The 12,589-nt window shown below is 41.5% G+C and overlaps 2 protein-coding genes across 2 annotated transcripts in view; both read right to left on the bottom strand.

The window, feature by feature from the left end:
* Erich1 (glutamate-rich 1) overlaps positions 1-12,589 on the bottom strand; it is a gene marked incomplete at its 5' end in the record, with an annotated part of 52,793,804 nt that overhangs the window by 9,586,561 nt on the left and 43,194,654 nt on the right.
* Positions 1-12,589, bottom strand: part of Hook3 (hook microtubule-tethering protein 3) — a 90,307-nt gene that overhangs the window by 22,352 nt on the left and 55,366 nt on the right. For both annotated transcript variants that reach the window (XR_015639438.1, NM_001136098.1), the window contains 3 exon segments: positions 11,917-12,004; positions 5,248-5,317; positions 2,444-2,584 (listed from right to left, as the gene is read on the bottom strand). Coding sequence is in view for 1 of the 2 variants with exons in the window: in NM_001136098.1 (NP_001129570.1) it covers positions 2,444-2,584; positions 5,248-5,317; positions 11,917-12,004 (299 nt within the window). In the remaining variant the exon portion in view is untranslated.

Here is a 12,589-nt window from a genome sequence, read left to right as displayed (position 1 = left end):
CCTAATGGTTCCAGAGAAATAAATATCTGCATGTGGAAGAATGAAACTAAATCCATATCTCTCACCTTGTGCACAAACCAATTCAAAGTGAGTCAAAGACCTTAAGACTTGAAACTTGAATGCTATTATAAGAAGATACATGGAAAACACAAGATCCCTGGCATAGGCGGGAAGTTCCTCAACAGGAGGACAATACTTCAGGAAGCAGAAGGGACAAACTGACAAGTTAGAGTGTAGGGAGTAATAGAAAACCCGGACAGGAGGCCTACAGAATGGGAGAAACTCTTCTGTCAGGTATTCATATGATAAGAATTAATGGGCAGCAATTATAAAGAAATTAAAAAGAGGTTGTGAGATTCCCTGTGTCTGGGACTGGAGTTACAGCAGAAACAACTGCACACTTCTGCTTAGCACAGCACTGTTCACAAAGCTAATACTAACAGCACAGGTGGTCATGGATGAATAAAGAAAACATTGACTAAATACATTTTACTCAGCCATAAAGAGTAATGAAAATTTGTCATTTGCAGGATGGAATTGGAGGATACCATGTTAAGTGAAAAAAGGTAGCCACAGAAAGAAAAGTATGTTTTCTCTCAGATTTGGAAACTGAAAAGAGGGGAAAAAAGTAGAATAGAGACTGCTTTTAAGAACTGAGAAAAGGCCCAAGAGGTGTGTGTGGCCTCGATGGAGTGGGAGGGAGGCAGAGAACTGACAAGGCACCGTAAAAACATGACATACTGGGGCTGGAGAGATGATCCAGCAGCTAAGAGCACCAACTGCTCTTCCAGAGGTCCTGAGTTCAATTCCCAGCAATCACATGGTGGCTCACAACCATCTGTAATGGGATCCGATGCCTTCTTCTGGTATGTCTGAACACAGCTACAGTGTACTCAAATAAAACAAACAAACTAAAAAAAAAAATCCCAAAACAAAAAACATGATATATTTAAGTATAAAAATGCCATAGTGTATCCTACAGATGTAGGAACTAACATGTGATGATGATGATGATGTCAGAAAACTAAGTCATTTGTATCATATAGGTACAGTATGAAAACTACCCGCTCAGTTTCTGAAGAGAAAAGAACAATTAAAGTGTATGGGAGAAACAATATGAAAAAATTGTGAATGTTTTCCGCACCGGAATAAGATTTAGAGTAGGAAGAAGCAGGTCTGATTGGAATGGTTAAAATACAGAGAGATCAATGAGTGCACCTTAAGATACTTCCGTAGTCCTCTATAAGCTCCTTTTCTTTACAGTCTGCTCTAAGCTTCTGTTGCTAAAAATAGCAGGTACTTCAGACATGGGACTTAGAGCATTGAGCTGGAACTGACCTGGAAGGCTCCTCCCTGTAGCATCAGAAGGTACTATGTGAGCTACCTGAGTGGGAAAAGCAAACCGCAGTCCTAGTCATCTGTGAACGAAGCCTGGAGACCACAATGGTAATGACCAGCCAGGTAAGATGTCCCTAAGGACGCAATACTGGCAGTTTAGCTTGGTATAACCAAGAACTATGTAATTGAAGCTAGGCAGCTACCCGTTGCTAAAGAGGTTATAGAGGAGAACCCATGCTGCCATTTTCCTACCTTAATAATTTTCTAAGTGTATTTCTATTCCTACAGTTAAGTGAAACTCTCACACTGTATCCAAGAACCTTCATTTTTAAAACAGATGGAGACTATTACAGTGATCCACAACTGATCAAAGTACAAGTAAGTGGCCATGGGGTGCCCAACCCCTATTAATACATCTACAAGGCAATCCCTTCACGTACATTCAAGTTAAAGAGAGGATTCAAAGATTTTAAGTGGGGTTGGGGATTTAGCTCAGTGGTAGAGCGCTTGCCTAGGAAGCGCAAGGCCCTGGGTTCGGTCCCCAGCTCCGAAAAAAAGAACCAAAAAAAAAAAAAACAAAAAAAAAAGAAAGAAAGATTTTAAGTGTCAGAAGACCAGGATGGTCTTGTAGAAACTACATCCATGTGTTCATGAGATCTCATGACAATTTCCAGACAATGTACCCATGAAGTCTCAACAATATGGTTGAGGCCTCGAGCTTCCACAAAGAACTACAGGCAACTGAATAAGCTGGGCGGAAGAGGTGGCCCTTCAGGGAAGAGCACACCCATTGGCTGTAGAGGGACAAATGTTCAGTCCTGAAAAACATACATACAGGTAACACTGTATTAAGGGATATATATGCAAATTCATACACATGTATGCAAGGACAATTAATGAAAGGAGAGGCCCTGAGTTTGAAGGAGAGCAGGAAGGAGGGGACTTGGAGGGAGAAAAAATAAGAGCTGTTGTAATTATATTATAGTTAAAAAAATATACTAGCATGTAATCATTCTTCAAATAAATCCCGAGACTTTCTTTACAAATACCAAAAGCAAACAGACAAGAGGAGGCTGTGGCTGGCCACTCCACCTGCACGCTCTACCTGTTCTCTGTCTCCAGCTCATTCTTGCGAAGATTTGCATCATCTAGAAGGCTCTGCAATAAGGCAATTTTCTCATTGTCTGAACCCTCTTGGTTGATTTTTAACATCTTATTCTCATGCTGAAGACGAATAAGTTTCTCCCTGAATAAGAAAAATAAAAGCTGATTATATGGTTCATTAAGATACTATATTTACCATGATCCAATTATAAGTTAGAGTATCAATATACAGGATACAAATGAAAATTTAAGTGCCTGTAAGAGGTTCAGTGCCTTTATAAAAGCAAAAGGTTATTACTTTTAGGAACTCAACTCCTCCTAGAACGTATAATCTTCAGAAAGCGTTTCTGTGTATCATGACAAACGATGAAGAAAATTCCAAACCCCATTTCTTCTATTTAAATACTTAGACTATGAACCCACGACTACACCTGCATAGTGCATGACTGCTGCTGAAAACAAACGTCCCGATTCTGTGTATTTATGCATGCAGACAAATATTTGTTTTTCAAAAGAAAACTGGTACTTGCTAGTTACACTTAAAATTCCACAATCTTTTAATATTATATCTCAAAAACATAAACGACACAGTACTAAATATATAAATCAATTATTACTTGTTTAGACTATTTCAAGATTTTAATAATTGTTTTTTTCAAGACAGAGTTTCTTTGTACAGCCCTGGCTGCCTTGGAACTAGCTCTATAGATTAGGCTGTCCTTGAACTCACAGAGATCCTCCTGTCTCTGCTTCCCAAGTGCTGGGATTAAAGGTGTACACTGCCACCATACCTGGCAAGATTTTTAATATTTTAATAGTCAACTGCTTTATAAAAATCTTTGTTTATATTGTTAGCTAGTTCCTTAACTTTTTTTTTATCAGAAAAGCAAATTTTAAGTTAAAAGATGGGCACATTTCTACACATTCTGCTACTTTGCTTTAAAATCTTTTTCTCCCCACTTTTTACATTGTTTCAGGCTTCTAGTTCCTCCAAACCCCTAACATTGGTGAAAAATATCAGATATTAACTACTAACTGTCCATGACATATGCTGTAGTTTTTATCCCTTTTTAGTTTCACTTTTCAGCCTTGCTCCTATTTAACTTAAAAATCCTTCACCAATAGGCTTCCTTAACTGCTTCTGGGGTGACAGACACAGCTCTTTACTTGTGAGTAACTGGGAAGAGTAAGTATGTTCATTCAACTGATTCCACTTGTTCCCAGACGGTGAGAAGTAAAGCTCATGGGCTGGTGAGTTGCTGCCAGCCTAGGTGTGACTCCAGCCGAGATGGAAAGATGGAGCCACCTTCCCAGCTGCCCTTTAACCTCTACACCAGTGCTGTGGAGCACGTGTGTGCATGTGAGTTACCACGTGGATGCTGGGAACTGAACTCAGGACCTCTGGAAGAGTAGCCAGTGCTCTTAACTGCTGAGCTGTCTCTCTCAGTCTCATATTTGGTACTTTTTTAAAAACAAAAAAAATTCATGTCTCTGCTTCTCTGTATATGTATCTTGTGCATGCAGGTGGCCTTGGAAGTCACAAGAGGGCACTGGGTTCCTGGAACTGGAGTTACCAATAGTTCTGAGCTGCCATGAAGGTGCTGGGAGCTAACTTGGATCATTTGTGAGAGTAACCAGTGCTTTTAAGCTGCTGAGCCTCTCAGGCCCTAGTTGGTATTTTTTTTTTTAAAGATGTATTTATTTATTATATATAAGTACACTGTAGCTGTCTTCAGACACACCAGAAGAGGGCGTCGGATCTCTTTACAGATGGTTGTGAGCCACCATGTGGTTGCTGGGAATTGAACTCAGGACCTCTGGAAGAGCAGTCAGGTGCTCTTAACCGCTGAGCCATCTCTCCAGCCCCCTAGTTGGTATTTTTAACAGCCAAGAAATAATAGTAGGTTCTTGCATTATCTCAGTGAGCATTTGAATATTTATTTCAAGGTTTTGGGCTTGTACAACTTTTATATATCCATAATTCCATTTCTTTCTCTAAAAGATGGCTCTAAATACCAAGGCTCCTTTAAAAAGAGGTAATGACAAGTATTCTTCTGCCTTATATCCCAAGAGTGTTCAAGGGCACAGTCTTGAGTGACACAGCGGCCTTGTTTCAAAATAACAACCACCACAACAACATATGTATGCACATTTATACATGCTTATACATACACACACACACACACACACACACACACACACACACACACACACACACACGGTGGTGAGATGGGACCTGATGGATAATACATGATAAAGACAAGGACAACCAGAGCCAAAAGGGAAAAGCAATGTTCAAGATTCATCATCCCCTTCTCTCATTTTTCATTTGTACACATTAAGCTAGGATGTACTGTAGGGCACGAAATCTCTAAGATGCTAGGTCTAAATATACAGGTGAGGACTGTGAGGGCGGAGTTGTTACAGATGGGGACAGTTTGTCTGCAGCACTCCACCTTTATGAGAGCAGTCCAAGTGGACAATGGGTAAATCTTAGTAATTAATTGTGAATTAGGTTGACGGCTAAGTACACAACCTTTGCCTTGGGTATTTTCTGCATCTGCCGAGGCTCCGAGAGAGGGATATGTGATTTTTCTTTTGTAGTGTGAAAGACTGTCATACTCAAGTGAAAATAATTAGTTCTCCGGCTGAGTTAAAAAAGCTTCTAACATTCCCAAACATGAGAAGTTAGCGCTGCGTTCAGGCTGAGATGCACATCACAAAGAGGAGCTGGCTCTTTGTCTACTGAGAGTAAGAGCTCTGCGAGGGTGCTGTGCTAGTGACTGTCACTATCGTTCTCCTTACCTGATTTCCGGTGTGACAATCTCTGCTGCAAGGCTGTCTGAAGACTCCTGGCTTCCCAGAGGCATTAACCCTATGAGTGCAAGGAAAGGTAGACAAAGTCAAGGAAGCACGACCACCTCCTTTGCATAAGAGATGCAGCTTCTGCAGGCAAGTACTATCCTCGATATGAATGTTAACACCAAAAACAAAGTCTGCTTTTTTGGGGGGTGGGATGGGGAGTTGTTTGTTTTATGGTTTGGTACTTGAACCCAGCTCTGTGGCTACTAGGCAAAACCCACCAATTTACTCAAGTAAAAGACCAAGTTACAATAGCGTTATGAGATTAATGTATCACTATAACAAATTTAAGGGTACAAATACATACCTTAAGTACATGTCAATGTTATCTAACTATTCCCATTACTTCTTTCCAACTATTTAATAACTGAATCAGAAGTTCTATAGCTGCTAAGCATTCTCTCTCTTCCTGCCTGCAATTCCCTGGTAACCCTAGTCTACTTTACGTCTGTCTGGGTCAATAAGTTCCTGTGTAGACATGTAGGCAGAATCGTGTACTGGTCTGTTTTACTTACTTAACACAGTTACTTTGATGATTTGCCCACATTACAGGACTTTCTTCCTTTTACTGATAAATAATATTCCATTGTATGCATCTATTGTATTTAGTTTGATGGATGTGAATCATTTCTACTTAGTGGTGACTGGATATTGCTGCTACGTACATTAAATATGCACAATTATCTGGTTTTATCTGCTTTCAGTTCTTTTATTAACATACTTAGAAGAGGAACTGGTGAATTACATGTTAATTTCATGTTTAAAACATTTCAAAAAGCTATCAAACTTATTCTATAACACTGCCCCATCCTACTAGTAATGCATAATGCTTTCGACTTCTGCTGATCAATTCTAATCAATGCTTACTTTCCTTTGTCTGGAGTATGGGGGGTGGTGGTGGAAAGAGCATCAGCCTCACTAGTTGTGTAAAGAACTCATTTGTGTTTTTCTGATGACCAATGATATCACTATTTCATGTGTTCTTTGGTCATCTGTTGATCTTCTTTGGAGATATATAGTTCATTCAATTTAAATCCTTTGTTCATGTATGAAATGGGTTTTATTTATGATTATTCAATTTTCAAATTCTTCAGTTATTCTGGGTATTCTGTGTATATATCCCGTGTTCATGTATATGTCTGTGATCATATGCAGAAGAGAGAAACTGACCTCTATTGTCTTCCTCAATCAGCCCTCACTTTATGTATATGTTTGTGTACTACATGTGTTCCAGGCATCCGAGATGGCCAGAAAAAGATATTGCTACTCTAGTTGCTTTGGTTTGTTTTTCAAGACAGGATTTCTTGGTCTAGCATTGGTTGTCCTAGAACTTGCTCTGTAGACCAAGGTGGCTACTAACTCAGAGACCTGTGTCCCTCTGTCTCCCGAGTGCTTGGATTAAGTTGGGTGTGATCACTGCCCAGCACATTTTTTGTTTGGCATTGGATCCTCTGGAACTTGAGTCATGTTGGGAGCTACCCTGTGGTTAAAGGGAATCAAACCCAGGTCCTCTGGAAGACCTTTCACCTGAGAATACCTCTACGCAGAGGAAAGTGGGTTTTAGTGCATTAAAACGTTTCATATTAATAAGCCCTGTTCATTCATCTTTTATTTTGTTGCCTGTGCTTTTGGCACCAATTGCAGGGGATCGCTGTCAAATTAAGTGCCATCAGAAGGTTCGCCTACAAGATCAAGTCTTGTATCTAGGTCCTTTGGGTCAAAATATGCATCCTCTATTTTCTCTTTGTTCCCTGCTCCCTGTTTTCCTAACTGGTCTGGCTAGAAATGCTAATACAACCCCTACCCCCCACCCCACCACCCGAAGAAAAGTTGTGATGGCAGGCACCTTCATTTTCTTCCTGGTCTTGGAGGGAAAACTTTCATTCTTTCACTCCTGAAGTTTTTTACCATGTGGAAGAAACGTTCTTCTACTCCTGGCATATTAAGTTTTTAAAATTATGAGTACATGTTAGACTTTGCCAAATGCCTTTTCTGTACAAACTGAAATGGTGTTACTTCCCCTTCATTTGTTCACGTGGCTGACACGGATCTCCATGTCTATCTCTGAAGGAGTTACACAGTAACGTTTAAGCAGGCGAAGGTGCGCCTTTCTAACTCCTATTCAGAACACTACTGCAGGTCTTAGCTAGTACAGTCAGACTACAAAGGGAAATGAAAGGGATACACATAGAGAAGGAAAAAGTCTAAGATCCTCATTTGCAGATGACAGTATTCCACATAAAACAGACCTTAGCAGGGTGTGGTGGCACATGCCTGTAATCCCAGTGCTTAGGAAGCAGAGGTTGATGGATCTCTGTTGAGTTCCAGGCCAGCCTGGTCTACAAACCAAACTCCAGCATAGTCAGGAGTGTTACACAGAGAAACAAAACAAATCCACCACCACCACAACAACAGACCTTAAAGTTTCCACCAGAAAACTCACAGACTTTCAGCATCATGGAAGATAACAACATTAACACACAAAAATGAGCAACCCCATAAGAGCAACAATGCCAACCAACCAGAGCTCCCAGGGACTAAACCACCACCCAAAGACTACACATGGGCAGACCCAGGGCTACTGCTTATGTAGCAGTGAATGGCCTTGTTGGGCACCAGTGGAAGGAGAAGCCCTTGGTCCTGCCAAGCTTGGACCCCCAGCTTAGTGGAATATTTGGGGGGGGGGCTGGAAGGGGTCTTGGATGGGGAGGGGAACACCTTTATAAAAGAAGGGGAGGGGGGCTGGGGATTTAGCTCAGTGGTAGAGCGCTTACCTAGGAAGCACAAGGCCCTGGGTTCGGTCCCCAGCCTCGAAAAAAAGAACCAAAAAAAAAAAAAAAAAAAAAAAAAGAAGGGGAGGGGAATGGGATAGGGGACTTATGTCTGGAAAACTGGGAAAGGGAGTAACATTTGAAATGTAAATAAAAAATATCCAATAAAAGAAAAAAATGAGTAGTCTTTCTTTATACCAATAATTCATACAGTGAGGGGAAAAATCAGGGAAATAATTTCATTCACATTATCCTTAAAACAAGCAAAAAAGCAAATATAAAAGAACCTTGGTATAAATATAACCTAGGAAGTGAAAAACTTCTAAAATGCAAACTGTGAAACTTGGAGGAAATATATTAAATAGTAACCTAGAGTATCGACTCTAGAACACACAAGCTATAGTAAAATAACGTCTGCGGTTGCTCAGGTTATAAGGCCTCTGGTTGACAAATAGGGCCTTGGCTTTTGTAAAACAAAGAAAACAGTTACTGAGTAGAGATGTCAACAGAACAGAAGAAACTCTTTGCCAGCTATGTATCTGGTAAAGAGCGTTATTTAGAATATATAAAGGTGTGGTAGTGGTGTTCTATCAGTCAGGGACAAAGCAGGTGGCAGTCAAGTCCTCTGTTCATCCTTGGTGGATGCCTGGCATAGTGGCCAAAGCTGTCTTTTGTCTAGGAGTCATAAAAATCAGTCAATCAAATCAAATCTAGGCAGTGTGGCACGGGAGGAGGAAGAGAGAGACCTGCGGGTCACCATGCCACCCACTTGCTGACACTCCAAGTAGCAACCCATGGAGGATACCACCCAGGGGCCTGCCAGTCACATGGCCAGCCTACAGAGGGAGTCGAGCTGTGTGAGTATGTGGTGGTCAGATAAGAGAGAAAGAGAAGAGGAGCAGCTTGAGCATTATGAATAGAGATGGAACTGGAAACCCAAGGGTGAATAGGAGCAGCCTATTTTGAGGGCCTGGTCCTGCCACCTGGGGCCATTGTGAAATACCAGCCTGGCAGCAGTAGCAGGGTCAGTGTCTGGATCATATTACCACTAGAGAACATGGGGATGCCCTTAGCTGGAGCAGCCAGTAGGGACCACATAGATATCCAGGGGCTGTGAATAACTGGCCCTGCTCCTCACTGAATGCAGGGCTCTACAGAGCTGGCTCCAACTCTCACCAGTGGCAGCACTTGCGAGAATGGGCCTTGTGCCTCACCCAAGCAGCACAGTGGAGCTGGCCCTAATGGCAGGGATGAGTGTGTGAGAACTTGCCACTTGTCTGCTGTGGAGTGTCATGGGTGCAGAGAAGATGCTATCCTTCTTGCCCCTTACCAGCTCTGAGAAAACTGCCCACAGGGTGTGAGCTCGGGAGAGCTAGCCCTGCCCTCACCAGCTGCAACACTTGGGAGAGCAGGCCCTGATCCTCATCGGGACAGCACAGCAGAGCTGACCAGTTTAGCTGCCACCCAGTCCCTGATACAGGGCTCTGAACTGGCCTAATGGTTTGAGATGTGTGAAAGGGCCAGTCCTGCTGCTCCAAAGGTACAGGATCTCCATGACACAGGGCAACGACAGGAGACCTGATGAGGATCGAATATTGGTGGGGTGTCACAGAGGCCAGAGACCTAGAACCAGACCAACGACTCGTGGCAATGAACATTTGCAAGTGAAGATGTGTGGACACAGGGATGTATAAACTGGGGGACATACTGTGACATACTACAGCTTCCATGGTGAGATGTCTTTATTGTTTTTGGAAGGGACTTGAGGTCTGAGACTGTGAACCTGGATGAAACCTAGGCCTTGTGAGGATAAGGAGTTGTAGGTTCTAGAGGGGAAGGTACTGCTGCTGTTTTGTTAATGTTTTGTTAATGATATGCCTGTCAATATGCTGACTAAACGTATACATTAGTGTCATACATTAGTGCTTTCTTTTATTGTTTATTTTCCAGTAGTAGTGGTTACATCAGGATTCCTAATAAGGATAAGTGACAATTGAGTCCTCAGACCTAAATGGGATACCTGTGTCACACAATCTAAGGCTCAGAAGAGGGGAGGAAAGAATGCAAAAGCTGAGGAGGGGTGAGTCTTTTCAGATCTCAGCAGTTATGATCACTTAGACAGGATTAGGTCTGTCACAGTCATCACAGAGAAGGCCTCACGAGGCCTGCTCTTTGCTGAGGAAATACGGATGCTCATTAAGTTACACGTCTTCCTGAGACCTATGGCAATGGTTGCTGGAGGAGGGAGAACACATTTTCCAGGGATAAAATGCCCACATGCTTATATATAACCCTTCACCTTTGCTCGTGTAAGTGACTCTAGTTAAACTTACTGGGACACATACACATGGAAGGGTAATGATGGATGAGAAAGGTGGTCTGCAGGAGTAGGAGAGCTCAATGGGTGGAAATGATCAAAATACAAAGTATTTGCATATAATGCTATAATGAAACTCATTAGAACATAAAATACTCCTTACTCTTTAATAACTTAGTTTACTGATGAATGAAAACTTCAGTTATATAGAGGAAAATCTACACAAAGAACATTGAACCACGTGGACCTCTATATAGCAAAAGAATAAACATGTGAGTTTATAGAAGATGGGTTGGTTGTCTTCTCTTGACAACATAGGGACTGCGCAATGGGGTAAGGTTAGATTATAAAATCTCTGAAAAAAAAATAATATAGATCTGATGAGGAAAAGAAAAAGAATCTGCAGGGATACAAAGAAGAAGTGATTACATTACGAAATGAAGATATTCAGCAATTTCTATCACACACACACACACACACACATACGTATGCATTCCATGTGTGTGTATGCCTCTCTCCTTAAGCATTAGTCATGTGAATGCAGAAGGAGAGAACTTGGGCTGTCTGAATCTGGGTTGTGTACTGGGCAGCGTTGGGAGACATCAGAAGAACAAGCAAAGAGAATGGGATGACAGTAGTGCCAGAGTAGTTGCTATTCACAGCAGGTACACTAGGATGTGAGGCCATGGAGAGGGGACTGACAGATGACTGAGAGTAGAGGCAAGAGACGAAAGAAGTTATTAGTGGAAGTAAGGAGAGAGACTAAGGCTACTCAGAGAGCTGTTTCAGGAAACTAACCAGGTTAGGGTTAAGTGTGAAACTTGTACTAGCCATTACTAGACTCCTACTGTGCTGACTAAAGGTGGAAGAGGGCACATCGTGAGCTAAGCGCTACTCTCTTCTGTGACAAACAAGCCATATGTGTCTACTTTTTCCTTAAACATTTTAAGAATTTGCATATTTTTTCTTACGGATTCCTTTTTAATTTACGTTTATAAGTGTTTTGCTTTCACATGTCAAGTGCACCATGTGCTTGCAGTGCTGCAGAAGCCAGAGATGACTGCGGATCCCCTGGGACTGGACTCAGACAGTTACGGGCTGCCATGTGGGTGCTGGGAACTAAGGTCCTCTCAAGAGCAGCCAGTGCTCTTAGCCGAGAAGCCTCTCCAGCCCCAGGTGTAAGCACCATATGATTTAAAATTCATTCTATTTTTTGCAGAAATCACTGACTTGGAAAGGTTGATACACTTTTAAAGAAGCCATGAGAGTTTTCAGAAAACAAGTATCCAGGCTCACAGATGATTTTGACTTATAAAACTCAGGAGATTACAAAATTAGTTTAAAGATGCTAAGTAAACTCAATCCCCCAAGCACAGCCTATTAGGATGTTGGTGAACAGTTGGAAAATCTTAATTTATTTTGTTTTATCAAATTTTCACTTTCATCTGCTTTTACAGTCATGTAAAGTGAACCCTACACTCTCACTGAGGACAGAACTGTCTCCTTGGTTACAGAGATTCTTACCTTGAGTGGTGAGCTGCCCCTCCTGAGCCTGCACACAACGCAGCTCTTCAATGGTTTCCTTCAGAGAATCCCTTTCCGTTCGTAACCTCTGAAGGAAGATAAAAGCAGAGTCAGCTCTACGACGTCGCTCAGCAGTAGCCTAGGCCTTACCCAGGGAGAAGATAAATGATGGTGGACAGGGCTAACCGAGTTTCCATCTTCTATGGAGAGATCGTGGGACTAGAAACAGATGAAAATGACTGGTGTCCTTGACGATACCAGTTATCTTATTGCAAGGCAACACACTATTCATGCTTAAGTATGAAACACAAAGCTGTCTAGTTTGTCCTTTACCATTTTCTTAACATTCTTACCATTAAACAAAGATTTGGGATGAAGACTAAATACTCAGGCTGTGAAAAGTAAAATGTGCTAAGTAATGGTGGAACCGTATCCTCCATGCTAATTACACAGGAAACAGAAGGGCCACGCACATGAAAGGCAAGAGTAAGAAGATGTAAGGTGGGTAATGACAAAAACAATTGTATATTAAAGAAATGAGAACTGGACTAAAAGTATTCCTTGAATCTTTACTTCTTGGGAAAAAGGGGAAAGTGTGATTTAAAAGAACAGTCCATTTAAAAAAGGAATTAATGTAGTAAAAAAATGAATTAAATTCCAGTCTTAACTTTTA

The sequence above is a fragment of the Rattus norvegicus genome, chromosome 16, assembly GCF_021556685.1.
Source record: "Rattus norvegicus strain SHRSP/BbbUtx chromosome 16, alternate assembly SHRSP_T2T, whole genome shotgun sequence".
In the NCBI taxonomy this organism is placed as follows: domain Eukaryota; kingdom Metazoa; phylum Chordata; class Mammalia; order Rodentia; family Muridae; genus Rattus; species Rattus norvegicus.
Note: the sequence above shows the minus strand (reverse complement) of the source record. Positions and strands in the feature narration are given on the sequence as shown.